General features: G+C 51.5%; 1 protein-coding gene and 1 long non-coding RNA gene across 2 annotated transcripts; both read left to right on the forward strand.

Moving 5' to 3' along the window:
• The first annotated feature begins 2,770 nt into the window (after positions 1-2,770).
• On the forward strand, positions 2,771-15,911 carry LOC122485756 (angiotensin-converting enzyme-like protein Ace3). The gene is given in 16 exon segments (XM_043584940.1): positions 2,771-2,911; positions 3,009-3,145; positions 3,524-3,721; positions 3,968-4,055; positions 4,262-4,405; positions 5,189-5,218; positions 5,221-5,376; positions 5,489-5,586; positions 5,665-5,837; positions 6,141-6,364; positions 6,488-6,632; positions 8,513-8,534; positions 8,536-8,615; positions 9,084-9,200; positions 12,823-13,007; positions 13,537-15,911. Coding segments are annotated over 16 exon segments (2,292 nt in total). The 5' UTR covers positions 2,771-2,811; the 3' UTR covers positions 13,932-15,911.
• LOC122485757 lies at positions 6,762-8,412 on the forward strand. Its single transcript, XR_006297941.1, has 3 exons — positions 6,762-7,749; positions 7,914-8,000; positions 8,402-8,412. It is a non-coding gene; the product is annotated as an uncharacterized LOC122485757 (long non-coding RNA).
• Positions 15,912-15,976: the final 65 nt, after the last annotated feature.

Consider the following 15,976-nt stretch of genomic DNA (forward strand, 5'->3'; position numbering starts at 1 on the left):
ATCATCAACAAAATGAAAAGGCAACCTAAAGAATGGGAGAAAATATTTGTAAATTACATATTTGGTAAGAAATTAACATACAAAATATATAAAGAGCTCATACAACTCCAAACAAACCAACTAAAAAATGAGCAGAGGAACTGGATAGACATTTTTCCAAAGAAGACATACAGATGGCCAGCAGTCACATGAAATGGTTCTCAACATCTCTAATCATCAGGGAAATGCAAATAAAAACCACAATTAGATATCATCTCATGCCTAGTAGAATGGCCATTATCAAAAAGATAAGAAATATCAAGTGTTGGCAAGGATATGGAGAAAGAGAACCCTCGTGCACTGTTGGTGGGAATGTAAATTGTCAGCCGCTACAGAAAACAATATGGAGGTTCCTCAAAAGGTTAAAAATAGGGGCACCTGGGTGGCTCAGTCGGTTGGGCATCTGACTTCACTCAGGTTGTGATCTCACAGATCGTGAGTTCAAGCCCCACATCAGGCTCTGTGCTGACAGCTCAGAACCTGGAGCCTGCTTTAGATTCTGTGTCTCCCTCTCTCTCTCTACCCCTCCCCTGCTCGTGCTCTGTCTCTGTCTCTCAAAAATAAATAAACACTAAAAAAAATTTTAAGTTAAAAGTAGAACTACCATATGATCCAGCAATTTCACTCCTGGGTATTTACAAAGAAAACGAAATCAGTCTTGAAAAGCTATCTGCACCTTCGTGTCCATTGCAACGTGATTTACACTAGCCAAGACATGGAAACAATCTATGTGTCCAATGACAGGTGAATGGATAATGAAAAGGTGGTATACATATACACACCAAAAAACTGAGCTTATAGATACAGGGAACAGATTGGTGGTTGCCAGAAGCAGGAGGTGGGATGGTGGGCAAAAAGATGAAGGTGGCAAAAGGCATAAACTTCTGGTTTATGCCTGGGTGGTTCAGTCGTTTAAGCATTCGACTCTTGATTTCAGCTCAGGTCATGATCTCACAGTCCATTGGTCAGTCATGAGATCAAGCTCAGAGTTGGTTCCACCCTGGTTATGGGAGCTGCTTAAGATTCCCTCTGTCCCTCTCCCTCTACCCTTTTCCCACTTGCACACATGTGCTTGCTCTCTCTCTCTCTCTCTCTCTCTCAGAAAAAAAGTCCTAGTCTGCCCTTCCCTGATTGTGTATACTCTTTCTCTCTCTTTCTCTCTCTCTAAAAAAAAAAAAAAAGTAAGTCCTGGGGATGTGATGTACAGCATGATCACTGTAGTTAATGACAAAATACTATATTTTTTTTTCAACGTTTTTTATTTATTTTTGGGACAGAGAGAGACAGAGCATGAACGGGGGAGGGGCAGAGAGAGAGGGAGACACAGAATCGGAAACAGGCTCCAGGCTCTGAGCCATCAGCCCAGAGCCCGACGCGGGGCTCGAACTCACGGACCGCGAGATCGGGCTCGAACTCACGGACCGCGAGATCGTGACCTGGCTGAAGTCGACGCTCAACCGACTGCACCACCCAGGCGCCCCGATTTTATCAAGTATATCCATATGCTTGAAGCAGGAGAACTCACTTGGCCAGCTTAACCAGAAGTGTCATTGATCTTTTTCTTTCTTTGTGTTTTAAGTAATTTTGATCATAACATCATCTTTGGAGGGTTATTTGGCCAGTTTCTCTGGTAATGGTGTCAGCTCCTGTGAAGGGGTGAAGCGTCAGTGAGGCTTTGGGTGCACCTGGGCTGAGCAGAGTAAGTGAAAGGAACATAGGGTGGAGGCAGTATGAGTGTGGACGGAAGTGAGTCTGAGAAAGAAGTCCCAAAGTGAGGCAAGTGGTCTGGTTTCCCCCAGACTAAATGTGTCAGGTTACTGGGGAGTCATCAAAAGCTAGCAGAGAGCTGGAGTCCTGGTAGCTGGTACTCTAACCAGGCTCAGGTACTCAGGGACATGAACCCTGAGTGGAAGGTACCAGCCACACATTCCCACAGCCCTCACAGCCCTCTACCTTCCATGCTTCCTCCTGATTACAAACTCATAGCATCAGGCTATCCCTGGAAAAACAGCTATAAGGACAAGGGGAATGGAGGAAGGGTCCTACATACCCCTAGGTATGATTACACATCCTATAAGAGAGAAAAAGGCTAGGGGGGCCTGGGTGGCTCAGTCAGTTAAGCATCCGACCCTTGGTTTCGGCTCAGGTCATGATCTCACAGTTTGTGAGTTTGAGCCCTACATCAGGCTCTGCAATGACAGTGCAGAGCCTCCTTGGGATTCTCTCTCTCCCTCTCTCTACCCCTCCCCTGTTCATTCTGTCTCTGTCTCTCTCAAACTAAATAAAATAAAATAAAATAAAATAAAACTTAAAAAGAGAGAGAGAGAGAGAGAGAGAGAGAGAGAGAAAGGCCAAAAATGAGAACATAGGAAGTCAAGTCAGAAGAACAGGGAGAGACAACTGTGCTTCCAGAGTCCAGAGGCCCAGAGATGTCACTTTCATACATCTGTCCATCCATCATCCCTCCCACCTTCTCAGAAGTGATGCCAGTCTTTGGAGGGAAAGGGTTTCATCAATCCCTGGCCAAGGTTGGAAGGTTGTTCTAATGCCAAGGAAAAGTTACCAACTAGACTAGAACAAGCTCTAGCCCTGCTCTCTTCTTGACTTGACCTCAGTCTCCTCACCTGTAAAACGGGAACCGTTGGATCAGAAGGTGGGTGGGGCTTTCCAGTTCTAATATTCCATGGCTGACTCTTCAGCCCCTGATGTCACAATATGGAGCTGGACCGTGATTGGCCCATAGCCTCAACCAGCTCTGCTGTTCTCTTGGTCATGGGCACAAGATGGACTTGTCATGGACCTTCCCTATTTGTGCTCTTCTGTTATGGGCAGCTCTTGCCATGGCTCAGGACCGAGGGTGATCAGAACTTAGGTGGGGCTGGGACCTGTAGGAGCATGGGAGCAGACAAGGGGACCAGTCGGGGCAGGCCCCTCCCAGGACAGCATGATGCCCACCTCCTTCTCCACAGACAAGTTCTACAATGAGACCATGGCAAAGATGTTCCTGCAGTTTTATGAGCATACCGCCCAGGTTGTATGGAACCAGTTCATGGAAGCCACCTGGAACTATGTCACCAACATCACCAAGAAAAACCAGGAGAAGATGGTGTGGTACCGCCTCAACTGCAGCCCCTCCTTCCCTTGCTCTTCTCAGGGATCTCGGGGGGGATGAGAAAACCACACCTTCTGCCCCCTGTCCAGAGCTAGAGAAAAGAGGGAATCCCTAAAGTACATGTCAAAGCAGGCTGCAAGCTCTGGGCCTCTTGGTAGCCCCAAAAAGCTCTCTGGGCAAGAATCTCTTGTTTCTTTCCCCTTGTACATATCACCTCCTTGCTTTTCGGGACTCAGGCTCCTTCCTTTCTCCCATTTTAGCAATTCTTTAGTGATTCTGAACCGTTAAAGTGGGTTTCGGGAGGAGGTTGGGGGGCTGGGGTCCTTGCTGTCTCCAACTTTCCCAAGACAAATATGGTGACCCTCATTCCAGCTGCACAAAGACTCAGAGAGGTCCCAGCACATGCCGTACTTTGGCACTTGGGCCCGCCTGTTTAAGATCTCCAGGTTCCAGGACCCGGCCATGAAGCGCATGCCGAACATAGACTGCAGAACATAGACTGCACATGAACATAAGCTGCAGAACATAGACAAGGCAGCCCTGCCCCAGGACGAGCTCGGGAGGTGATGGGTGGAGCCCCCATGTCTCCAGGCATATGCTCCCCACCCCAGGGGTGGGTGGGCTGGCCAGGTGGGAAGCCAGAGAGTCTGGGCAGGGGGGAGGTTGTCAGGAAGGACCATGAGCTTCCTTTGGGGGAGGGAAGCAGAGGCTGAAGGGAAGATGCCTCAGATAGGCCTGCCCCTACCAGCTGGAGGGGTTAGCGCTGGGGGTGGTCCCAGGGGCACAGGCCTGCCCTAGGTGACACTTGCCGCCCAGTACAACATGCTTCTGGCCTACATGGAGACGACATACAGCATGGCTCAGGTGTGCCTGAATGAGGGACCCTGCCTACCCCTGGAGCCTGGTGAGCACCCAAACACTGCCCTGTCCATCCCCAGAGTCTCTAGTATCAGCCCCTTCCACAAGCCTACCCTGACCCCCCGTTGTCTTCCATGCCTCAGGTGTACTCACTTTTGAGGAGTGGAGGGTCTGCCTAAGGCAGGTAAGGGCAGAGGGAAGGCAGGAGTGGGGGGGGGGGCTGTCCCACCTTGGCTCCTTTTCTGGGCATAGACCTTGAAGAAGTCATGGCCACCTCCTGGGATGAGAAGGAGCTGCTGTGGGCCTGACAGGGTTGGCAGGATGCTGTGGGTCATCAGCTCTGCATCACCTTCAAGTGCTATGTGCAGCTCAGCAACAGGACTGCAAAGCTCAACGGTGAGGCCCCCAGCCCCCCAGCTGGCCAGCCCAGCCCATGCAGATGACACACTGCACAGGTCCCAGGGCAGTTCCTGGGAAGGGCGAAGCAGAGTCTGCTGGGGGTAAAGGCAGTAGTAGGACCTTGAGATGGAGAACCTGAACCCCGCCCCACAGCTGGGGGAAGCAAAAGTGGTTCATTCACCATTGGTCCACAAACATCACTTGAGCACATACTGTGTGCCAGGTCCTGGAGAGGTTCTAAGGATGCGTAGGTGAAAAGACAGAGAGGAGCCTGCCCTCCTAGGTAGGGCTTACAGTCTGAGAGACAGACAAGATTTGTGCAAACGCACATCTCAGGACGAGTGCTAAGAGAGAGAAGAGGAGGCCTGGAGACACTTCCCCAAGGCCTGAAAGAAGGCAAGCAAGAGGTGAAAGAGAACCCCAGGCCCCACAATGGGACAAACCAGTGTTTGGGAGGATCTGGAAGGAGCCAGGGTGGCCAGAGGGCTTGGACATGTGGGGCTCAAGGTGGGTGCCAAGACCAGTGCCTTATCCAGGTCCTCTCCAACCAGGCATGGTGAGAAGCATGGAGTGTGTATTTTTTAAATGTTTTTCCACCCCTGATCTTATCCAATCAGAACAGTGACCTTGGGGGCACATTTCCCATTTGGCAGATGAAGACCCTGAGGACCAGGGAGGCCAAGTGGTTTCCCCAGAAAGTGCCTGGGTCTCCTGCCTGCCAGGCCAAGGCTGAAGGAAGGGCGGGCGGTGAGTGCTTCTGAGCCCCCTCTCCTGTCCTAGGTTACAAAGACATGGGGGCCTTGTGGCGGTCCAAGAGTCTGACACCCTGGAACACGATCTGGAGCAGCTTTACCAGGAGCTGCAGCCACTCTACCTAAACCTGCACACCTACATGTGCCGGGCCCTGCACAGCCACTACGGGTCAGAGCTTATCAACCTGTGGGGACCCATCCCTGCCCACCTCCTGAGTAACGCCCTAGCTGGTAGCAGAGTGGGGTGAACAGAATAGGCCTCCAAGCTGGCACTTAGTAAAGGGAGAGACAGTGTCCTGCCTCCTCTGAGCCCCTCCTCTCCTTCCAGGGAACATGTGGGCTCAGTTCTGGGTCAACATCTTAGACCTGGTCCTGCCCTTCCCAAAGAAGCCTCTTGAGGACATCACAAAAATCATGAAAAGCCAGGTCAGTGCTCGGTGTCCATCTGACCCTGCCAGCTCCACACCCTCGGGCTGGGCCCTATGTATCCCCTCTTCCACACAGCACTGGAAGCCCTCAAAAATGTTCAAAGGGGCTGAAAAATTCTTCACCTCCCTGGGGCTGCTTTCCACCCCTCCCAACTTCTGGAAAACTTCAATGATGGAAAGGCCAACCGATGGGCGAGAGGTGGAGTGCCACGCCTCTGCCTGGGACTTCTACAACGGCAAGGACGTCAGGTCTCACGGGACACCAGCACCACCCTCCTCTCCCTCCCTCTCTCTTCCTCCACTGGTTCCACTCTCCACCTGCCCACCTGTCTTAGGAGGTGGGCAAGGGTGGGCAGGGCCGGAGCCAGGCAGCAGAGGGGGATGTGAGCTGGCAACATGAGCGAGGGGGACCTGGAGTGAGAAAGGACAGTACCCAAGACCCTGCTGGTCTCTAGCCCATCTGCCCCAGTCCCTTAAGGGAGTCTGAATGGAGAAATCTCCCCTTCTCCCAGGGCCTCCCTATGCTCCTTGACCCCTGCCCTTTAACCCTAGGGTAAAGAAGTGCACCGAGGTGACCATAGAAGACCTGCTCTCCATCTTCCACCAGATGGGCCATATCCAGTACTTCTTGCAGTACAAGAACCTCTCTGTGATCTTCCGTGCAGGAGCCAACCCAGCCTCTGAAGAGGCCGTGGGGTCGATGGTCACCCTCTCGGCCTCCTCCCACAAATACCTGCTCAACAGAGGCCTGCTCAGCCACCAGCACCAGGACTCAGGTGATGGGGGCCAAGAGGACCATAGCAGGGCATCTGAGCCTGAGGCTGCAGCCAAGGCTCTCTGGGCAAGGCCGAAGGGAGGTAGAACCAGGAGCCACCAGCTGACTGCCTCACCTTCCCCAGAGGAGGAGGTCAATTTCCTGATGGGCATCGCCCTGGAGAAGATCGCCTTTATCCCCTTCGCCTACCTGATGGACCTGTTTCGCTGGAAGGTCTTTGATGGCACCATCCGGAAGGACGTCTACAACCAGGAGTGGTGGAACTTGAGGTGGGGAGGACAACTGCCCTGGGCTCTCTGCCCCCTCCCACCCCTGCTGTGGGTGGGACTTTCCGGTCAGCCTTAAGGGCACTGCCCATTGCCAGAGGATGCTGCTGCCTCTCTTCAGAGGGCAGAGCTAGGGTGTGCCACGCTGGTGACCGGGGGGGCCCTGGGGAGGCCCCAGGGTGGTATTGGCTGTTTGCTATCACCTGATAAAAATACCCCTACTGAAGTGGATAGGGCCAGCACCTGCAATTATGGGACCTTACATTGAATCTGGCACTGGCACTGAGCACACCTCTTAACCTCTCTAGGGACCCTGGCAGTGGCCCTGCCTGCTCCTGGGTAGCTGGGAAGCTCACACAGGTGTGCACCCGGGCTCCTCCAAGAACAAAACATTGACCACCAGGCAGGCCCACCTACTTCTCCTCTCCCTTCCTATTCTCACCAGCAGCACTGGAAGAAGAGTGTTTGGTGACCTGAGCTCTTTCTCCCCCATGGAAAAAGTCCCCATGGGAGAGAGGCAAGCCCACAGCCCCCTTTCCTGCTGCTCTAACACACTCTCACAACTGCCTCTGGTTTAGCATCCTCAGGCATGTCCAAGGTCAGAACTGGCTGCCAAAAGAGCTCACCAGCAGTCAGGCAGCACCACTCTTGAGGGAGGGGCATCCATGTCGCATCCTATCACCGACCATTGGCTGACTGGATAATGAATGCCCATGGCCCAGCTTCTCTACCTCCACCAGGCCTCAGACTGACCTGCTTGAGTCTGCTGGCCACAGCATGGTTTGGGGCTACCAGGAAGCAGCTGCCAGCTCTGAACCAGGCCCCTTATGTTTCTTTGAACTTGTACAGCATCCCATGATCTTTCACTGGAGAAGAATCTGTGACCAGCCTGTGGTCACACAGCAATTCAGGGGTGGAAAAGTTGGGTGCTCCTCTCTTTGTCCACTCACCCTCCCACTGCCATCCCAAATTCAGGCCCAGGTCTCACTGGTGGGGTTGGCACAGTCTTGATCTTGTACTTCTCCAAGGGCAACCCCCACAAGCCATCTGAGGTGCCTGCAGGGGTCCTTTTCCTCCCTTGGCCAACTATAACCACCACCACCTATGATGGAAACCAAGGGTAAAGGGAGAGAGGTGACAACTTCCTGGCCCTGAATAAGGAAGCCTCTGTCAACTGGGAGGGGAGCCTCCTGGCTCTGTTGGCCCCAGAGGATGGCTCAGGGCAACCAGTGAGCCAACAATGAAACAACCAGAACTTTTCATAGGCTTTGTCTCATCCCACAGATGGATCATTTTATCCCCATCTTGCAGACAACAAGACTCAGTGACAATCAGTAACTTTCCCACAGTCGCACAGCTCAGAGGGGCAAGGTCAGATCTGAATTTGAAAGTTAATGGGATCTGCCAGGGACTAGTTCTGTGACCTCCCACCAGTTCCCTGACCTCTAAACTTTGGTCTTCTCATCTAAAATGGGAATAACAGCAGCACTACATTGCAGAGATGCTATTCTGTTTTCTTCTTGGCACTTCTTACCAGATGAAGTGACCTTGTAGGTCTATAACCATCCCCATCATTAGGATGCAAGAAAGACCTTGAGTAGCCCGTTCCCTCCCATGTCCCTAGAATCGGGACAGTGTTGAGTGAATCTGTGTGAAGAGCTTAGCATGGTTCCTAGCACAGAGGAAGTCAATGTTAACTACTGTTATTATTTGATTCTGATTCCCAATTCCCTATCCCATGTGTTTTCAACTCATTTATTTAATCTATAAAGATGCAGTAAGTGTCCTGTGCCCACCAGTTTTGATAGAGGTGCACGTGCTTCCAAAGGAAAAGGCTCTGAGAACCCAACTGCATGGTACCAGTCCCCTGTCCTCCCCGACAGGTTGAAGTACCAGGGCCTGTGCCCCCCCCCCCGTCCCTCGGACAGAGGATTACTTTGATCCTGGTGCCAAGTTCCACATTTCTGCCAGCGTGCCCTACATACGGTAACGGTCTGGGCCCTGCCAGCAGAACCAGCTCTAGGACTTGGGGACTGGGGGCATGGGAACTAGGCTGAGGATTTCCAGGAAGGCCCTAGATCCAAATGTTCCCCTGTTCCCCTGCCCACCTCTTCCAATGAGTTGTGCAGCATCTTGGGGGCCACACCCTGGACTCTTGGGCTTTCAGAGCAGATCCTGTGTGGAGGCAGCGCTGATGGGAATATTCTAAAGCATCTCTGCTGTCCCCAAGAGGAACGCAGGAAAGAAGGAGGTAAGGGTTTGTTCAGGAGGCTAAGAAGGGTATATTCCAAGGCCAATCTGAGGTGGGACCTTGGCAAAGGAAACTCCACCCAGCAAGGTTGGGTGGCTGGGCCCTCAGACCACTGCACGTCAGAGCTGCTAGGCTCCAAATGGCTCTGGGCTTCCCATCCCTGACACCAGCTCCCAAGCCTGCCCTTTCGTCCCTCTCCCCAGGTACTTCATCAGCCTAGTGCTCCAGTTCCAGTTCCACGATGCTCTGGCCTCAGGCCATGTGGGCCCATTGCACCGATGTGACAGCTATAACTCCAAGATAGCTGAGAAGCTCCTGGAGTGAGTGCTCTCCTCCCTCACAAAGCTCCCTGATTTGTTCTCAGCTGCCTGCCCCTTGCTGGAATCCTGCCCATGGCTCCCTCTCCTCAATAGACCACCGTGGGCACCCTGAGCAGAGCCTCATTGACCTTTTAGTTTAGTGGAAGTTCTTCCTTGTGTCAGACTCCAGTCTCTCCTCTAGAAATCGAAGCCTATTTCCTTGTGTGTAGCCTCTCCTGGTCAGAGAGACTATTTGGCCCCTTCTGCTCTCTCTCTCTCTCTCTCTCTCACACACACACACACACACACACACTTACACACACTCACTACCATACATTCCTTCACCCATGTGTGCACCTGAGCACGCACGCACACATGCACACACTCACATATGCCAATAAATCAAACTGTCTCAGATGGGAAGCCAGTACTGGAGTCCTGCCTCAACCTTCAGTCCTCCATCCAAATGCCCTTATCTTTTCTGCACAAGGTGCTCACCGATCTTCAGCAGCATTTGATGCACTCTTGGGTGTACTCTGCTTTTCCCATCTCTTCTTGGAGGTGCTTGGATCCGGCTCCCAGGCTGATCCAGGTTGCTTTCACACCAACCTTTGTGATGCTCTGGTCAGCTTGTGGTCCATTTTGACTCCCTAGCCCCAATCTTTTTTCCTGCACTTAGTATCGAGCCCATGGTTTCCATTCCTCCCTCTGTGGAGTTGGTTTTGGTTCTGAAACAAACCTGGAAGAATGGGACGCTGACCTGATGGTGGGAAGCCTTGACTAGTACCAGCTGGGCTCTCTGAGGAGTACTCTTACAAGGTTTCATGTTAGCAGTTCATAACTTGCAAAGTGGGCATGATTAGCCACATTTCACAAATAATGTAACTCAAACTAAGAGAGATATTGTGATTGCACATCATTCATCTAGCAAGTGGCAAAAACCTGCTTTGAGTGCTGAACTGATTCTAGAACACGTCATCATTCACACTGTTGCCTCTAAGAATCAAGGGATACAGGTCTGGTGAGGTTAGACCTAGGTCTGCTGGTTCCATGATCAGGGCTTCAACCACTTAGGTGCAGAGCCCACCCACTGATATGGTTTTTTCCCCACCAATTTTTCTACCCAGTTTAGTGGGTCCATTTCCCCGATTGGTCAAGGTCACCTTGAATTTTATTCCTGTCTCCCAGAGGATTAACATAGCCACATAATTTAGTCTCCTTTGCAAATTTAATGAGCATATTTGTGATTCCACTGTGCAGTTTGTCAGTAACCACTAGGCCAGATGGAGTTGCAGGACTGATCTCCTGGCTTGGCTCCCAGGGAGTGCTGCACCTTCCATGCCGATTATCAACCTAGTCTGTTTGCTTTTCTATCTTTTCACACTACAGGGGTTTATGGTAGCCAACTGCCCATGTTTGAGCTTTTCTGAATGTGTGGAACATAAGGGCCCTCTCTGCTCTCTGCATTCATGTCTCTGGCTGCCCAACACTTATTCACTCAGCAAGTATTTACTTGTGCGCATGCCAACCAGCTTGGGCAATGGGCCACAGGATAAACCAATAACCATAACACAAGAAAGGAGATGGTGCAGTAGGAAAGGGCTTTAGTGAACATGCAAAGAAGGTGAGGAGGTCATGTCCAGGGACCAAGGATGGATCTCTGTCCCCAAAAGCAGGAGTGCAAGAAATAACAGACATTGTTTTCTACACATCAACTCACTTTTAACTCTGAGCCTTCATTCCACTTAATTGGTGGGAAATTTGACCTCATTCTCACCACCACCTCCTCCCCACCCAGGGCACACAAAGCTCCCAGGATCTGACTTGGCACCAAAACATGTAGAGGCCCTGCCAGTCATCACTGGTCATTGCTCACCTGTCCTCACACATTGCCATCCAGACCCCTCCCTGGCCAGGGAAGACCCTAGGTTCCAGGTTTAGGACTTTGAATGCTATCTTCTGGGGAGAGGGTGGAGGAGAGGACTCTGAGAAAGTGGGATGTCATGAGCTCTGGGGACTTGAGGGAGCAGCAGAGTGAATATAGGTTGTGTGTGGGGGGGTGAGTGCTTGCAGAGGAGAAGGGGGAGGGCAAGATTCTTGGCTGCTCTTTTACCTAATATATCTTAGAACTTGACTCATCTTCCTATATGTGATTGCTCTGGGTTGGATCTGCTGGGAATGGAGAGTTGAAGTGGACTTGGTCCAAGTTCCCAAAGCCCTTGCCTCATCCGGCCAACCATGATAGGGCTGACCTTGTCCAATGGACTCATTGCTGCGACCTTGGATTTGAGCGTCAGGAAGTGCTCAGCTGCCATTTTTGCAGGTCTCATGTGCTGGCCACATTGGCCGTGAGCCGGGCTTTGGTCAAACCTCTTGCCCCACTGAGCCTGAAGGACTATTTCTAAATAGGTAGATTTTCAATGGTCCAAACTTTCTCCCCATCAGGTCCCTTCTTTTTTCCCAGGACCCAGCATCTGATATAATCCTACCTAAAGTTAGTTGTGGGATTTTGTTTTGTTTTATTTTGTTTTTCTTTTCATCTTGATGACTTTCCTCCTGCATTTCTCTAGGATCTTAACTACATTTTCCCCCACGGGTTTCTGTCAAGGATCCACCAAACTTTAGTTTCCCCTCATTCTTTCTCAGTTGTTTATTAAGTGATGTGTATAAGTCTTTGCATGCTACGAAGCCCTCTTTCACTGCCATTATGTGACTTAATCCTCACCACAGTGAAGGGTAGATATTAAAAGGGCACATTTTGCTGATGAAGAAACTGAGGCTAAGAGCAGTTGAGTCAATTGCCTAAGGTCATGTGGCCCAGAAGTAACACTGCTGAGTCTTGAACCTGGGTCCTGTTAGTCTAGACTCCATAGTCTGACTTATGGGCTTCTAGACCCCATCTCTCTCGTGGCCAGCTGGGGACACAGGTTAAGAAGGATCAATGTATGCCTATCACTGCCTCCACAGGGGCTCTGGGGTGGAGAAGCCCAGAGCTTTGGCTTCAGCACACTCTGTACCTCCACCATGAGTGTGGGGCCAAGCCTAAGGCTGGTCCCCTGCCACCAAACACTGCATGTGCTTTGAGACACAGCTGACATTAGTGCAGCGCTGCAGGCAGGACACAGAGCACACTCCATGCTCTAGATCTCCCTAATCCTCCCAAACACTCCCTGTGAGACTAGAAAGGGCTGAAGAGCTGCCCCTCCCTACTGACACTGAGCACCTCATGGGAAACAGTGTCTCAAGACTTTATTCCTGTTTGAGTCCAGAATAATAATCACCACAGTAGTGGTAATAATAATAATAATAATAATCAGCTAACATGTATTGCCTGCCTACTATGCTCTCAGAATTGTGTTTATTTAATCAGCATACCAACCCTAGGAGGTACATACTGTTATTATCTCCATTTTATGAGTATGGAAACTGAGAGTCAGAAAGGTTATGTTACTTGTCCAAAGTCCCACAGGATTCAAACTCAGGTTGTTCTTATTTCAGAACTTGTTATTTTATCCACTGCTCTGAGCTCTATGGGAAGAGTCTGGCTAGCAAAGCCATACGGCCAGGGTTGGGCACACTGAGGGGTCCCAGCAGCACCAGCTGATGCCCCCACACAGCCTCACAGCTGTATCTACTCTCCCAGGGATGTCCTAAAGCTGGGCTCAAGCAAGCCCTGGCCAGAAGTCCTGCAGAAGATAACTGGGCAGACCAAAGTGTCTGCAAAGGCCCTCATGGCTTACTTCAAGCCCCTCTTGAACTGCCTGGTCACTGAGAATGTGCGGCAGGGGGAGATCCTGGGCTGGCCAGACTTCAGCTGTACCTTTGAAGGTTTGATAATCTGACCCTGGTGCCAGCTCTGGTCCAGCCCCAAGCCCTACCCTAGCCTGCCCTGGGCCAGTCCCTACCCCAATCCAGCCTTAACCCCTAGCCTATCTATGACCTGGCTTGAACAAGCACAGCATTGTTGCTGCATGACCCTGTCTGCATCTGATGCAGCTTTGGCCAAGACCACAGCCCCATGGCCCAGCCACTGGCTCAGTTGCTTCCTTGCATACTGTTCATCTAGACTGCCAGGTAGGCATCTGAGCACAAGGTGGACTTCTTTCCTCCCGACCCTTGCACAGAGCCATCACTGGGCACCATGGGGGCATAGCCCTATCTGTGCCCATCTCCTCCTTTCCCTTCTACTCCTCCTCACCCTCCTTCCAGGGCAATGCCTTCACCTATGGCTTAGAAGGTAGGTGCCTGAGGCTGAGGGAGGAGGCCAGTGGCAGTCAGGTGCTCTGATTTCCACAGGGCACCCCAGGGCTCCCTCCCTCATTCTACCTGCTCCGCAAGACTCCCGTGTCTTCCACAGAAAAAGACACAGACAAGGTGACATTTCTGAGTCTGGAGCTGGACGCTGACCAGGCCAAATTTGGGCAGTGGGTGCTGCTGGCCCTCAGCTTTGTCATGTTCCTGGTGGCCCTACTGCTGGCCTGCAGGCTGTACTCCCTGGAAAAAAGGCCATTGTCCCAGAACACCAAGGCACAGAACACCGGTTCACAGGACTCCAGTGCACTCAAAACACAGCCCAAGGCCTACTTCCTGGGGATAGCCATGGAGCCCTGCCTGGTTGCCAAAAGACAGTGGATCCTGCTGGGCCTCTGCCTCACCCTGACGCTGTGCTCAATCAGCCTGATCATTCAAATTCTCACACAGCACAACAGGAAGCCTCTGTGGATGAGAGCTGAATGGTGGAGCTGGGACTAGACACCAGTACAACTGGTAAGGCTGGAGGGCAGGAGGAAGGTGGCCAAGGCAGAGAGTACTGGGGCGGGGAGGGGGGTTAGGGAGGAGACAGTTTGCATGCATAGTGTCCAACTTCAATTGGGTGCAGCTGTGGCAGATCTGGGTACATGGAAGTTTGTAATTGTGTGTATGGAATTCATGTATGTGAAGCCATGTGTACAGGCTACTGACTCTGTGTGATTCCATGTATGTCCTGGATTCCAGACCAACTTCCTTCCCCTAGGGGCTCAGGAACCATGGTTTCAGTGAGCCCAGTGACTCTGTCCCTCCAATTCAGCCACCACCCCAATTCATGCCCCAAACTGTTATTCGCACAGCCTTGTTTTCTTCAAGAGCCCAACTGTGGGGCTGGGCCAGGACTGCAGTGTCCAAGGAATGTCCTCTGGCTAGAAACAGGACACTGCTTCAGTCACCTTATAAAATGTATTCAAGTAAAACTGGACATTCTGTACAAATCACTGGTGCCCAGTTCTTGAGCACTGTGCTCTGTATGCTATATCCAGCATATCTTTCTGCTGATCCTCTGGCCCACCCTGTGTTGGGCTGCATAATCCAGCCCCAAAAGCTGCTTGTCGGCTGCCTGAGATGCAAACTTCCCCACAGCCCTCCCTGCCCCAGTCCAGACCTTCCCAAATGGAGACAGTGGGTAGCTGGGCACCAAGCCAGGCTTGATTAATGATTGACTTCTTTAATATTTAAACAAAGCTCATCTCCAGCCACTCCGCTCCAGAGATGGCCTTGTTCAACACACACACCTGCTGCCTGGCCTGTTGCCCTGGGGACCGATCATAGGGCAAACAACACCTTTCCAGGCTCAGTGGGGGAAGGGGAAATGGGATGGAGAGGGCTATAGGAAGACATTTGGGAAATGGGTACTCTAGAGACAAGTTTAGGACAAACTTGAGAAAAGAGAGAGAAGGCCTCTGCTCCTTCCCCTTCTAGCCCTTCTTTCCATTCTGGGTCTACCCACCATTTGGATGCCACATCCTATATATGCCACATCCAATATAACACAGTCCAACTGCATTGGACAGAGGCCCCAAGGAGCTCTTGGAGTGGATAAGAATCAGTGCCTGTCAGTGATTAGGGGAGCCTTGTGGCAGGTAGTAGCATAGCCAGTAACCAAAGAGAAGTGACACTAGTAGTTGAGGCAACTCAACTACAGTTGAGTTGGTGAAAGGGTGGCCAAAAGATGAGACTGGCTCTCTCTAGATTAAGGATCTGAGCCCAGAAGTCAAGGTTCAGGGGAAAAGAGGGGCTGGGCTGAGATCTCCATGGGCCTAATCTCTGCCCAGGTTTCAAGAAGTCTTCTTGAGTTCTGGCTGAGCCCAACAAAGTACTGCTCCAAATCCAGGCTCCATAGCACTCTTGTTTGATGCCTCTGTCACTGCTCTTACTTTGCTGTGCTATGATGTCCTTATTTGTTCCCATTATTAGCTGTTAGCACTGTAATGGCAGGACACCCATCAGGAGTGTGCCCCTGCATAACATCTTTAGGTGGCACAGGCCATAGAACATAGAAGACTTGGAAACTGTATGAATGAGAAAGCTCTAAGTCCCTCCTCAGAGCTCAGCATCCTGCTCTGAGTTCATGAGAAACAGCCCCACCTTTCCTACACAGTCAGCCTGCACCCCCACACAAGGGGCAGCCAGGACAACTCTGCCTCACTAGGAGGCCACACTTGCAGCCCTCCCATTCCCCAGCCACAGTGGCCAACAAGGCCCCCATCAGGCATTGTGGCTCTGCGTGGCAAAGGCACACCCAGCCTAGGACTCCAAGCCTCTCATCTGGACTCCAGTGAAAACCTCACTGAGCCTCCTTGTCCATCCTCTCTCCCCCACCCGCCATTGTAAAGTTTCTTTCACTGAAATACTTCCTTTGTGTCTAACTGCTCAAGAACTTGGTTGTCCATCAATTAAATATAGATGTTCAAAATGGCATCTGAGGGTCTTTATCAATTCACCTTTTGTCCAAACTTCACCCCTCCTATGCCCCAGCTCAGTCC

Source organism: Prionailurus bengalensis, chromosome E1, assembly GCF_016509475.1.
Source record: "Prionailurus bengalensis isolate Pbe53 chromosome E1, Fcat_Pben_1.1_paternal_pri, whole genome shotgun sequence".
Classification (NCBI taxonomy): Eukaryota; Metazoa; Chordata; class Mammalia; order Carnivora; family Felidae; genus Prionailurus; species Prionailurus bengalensis.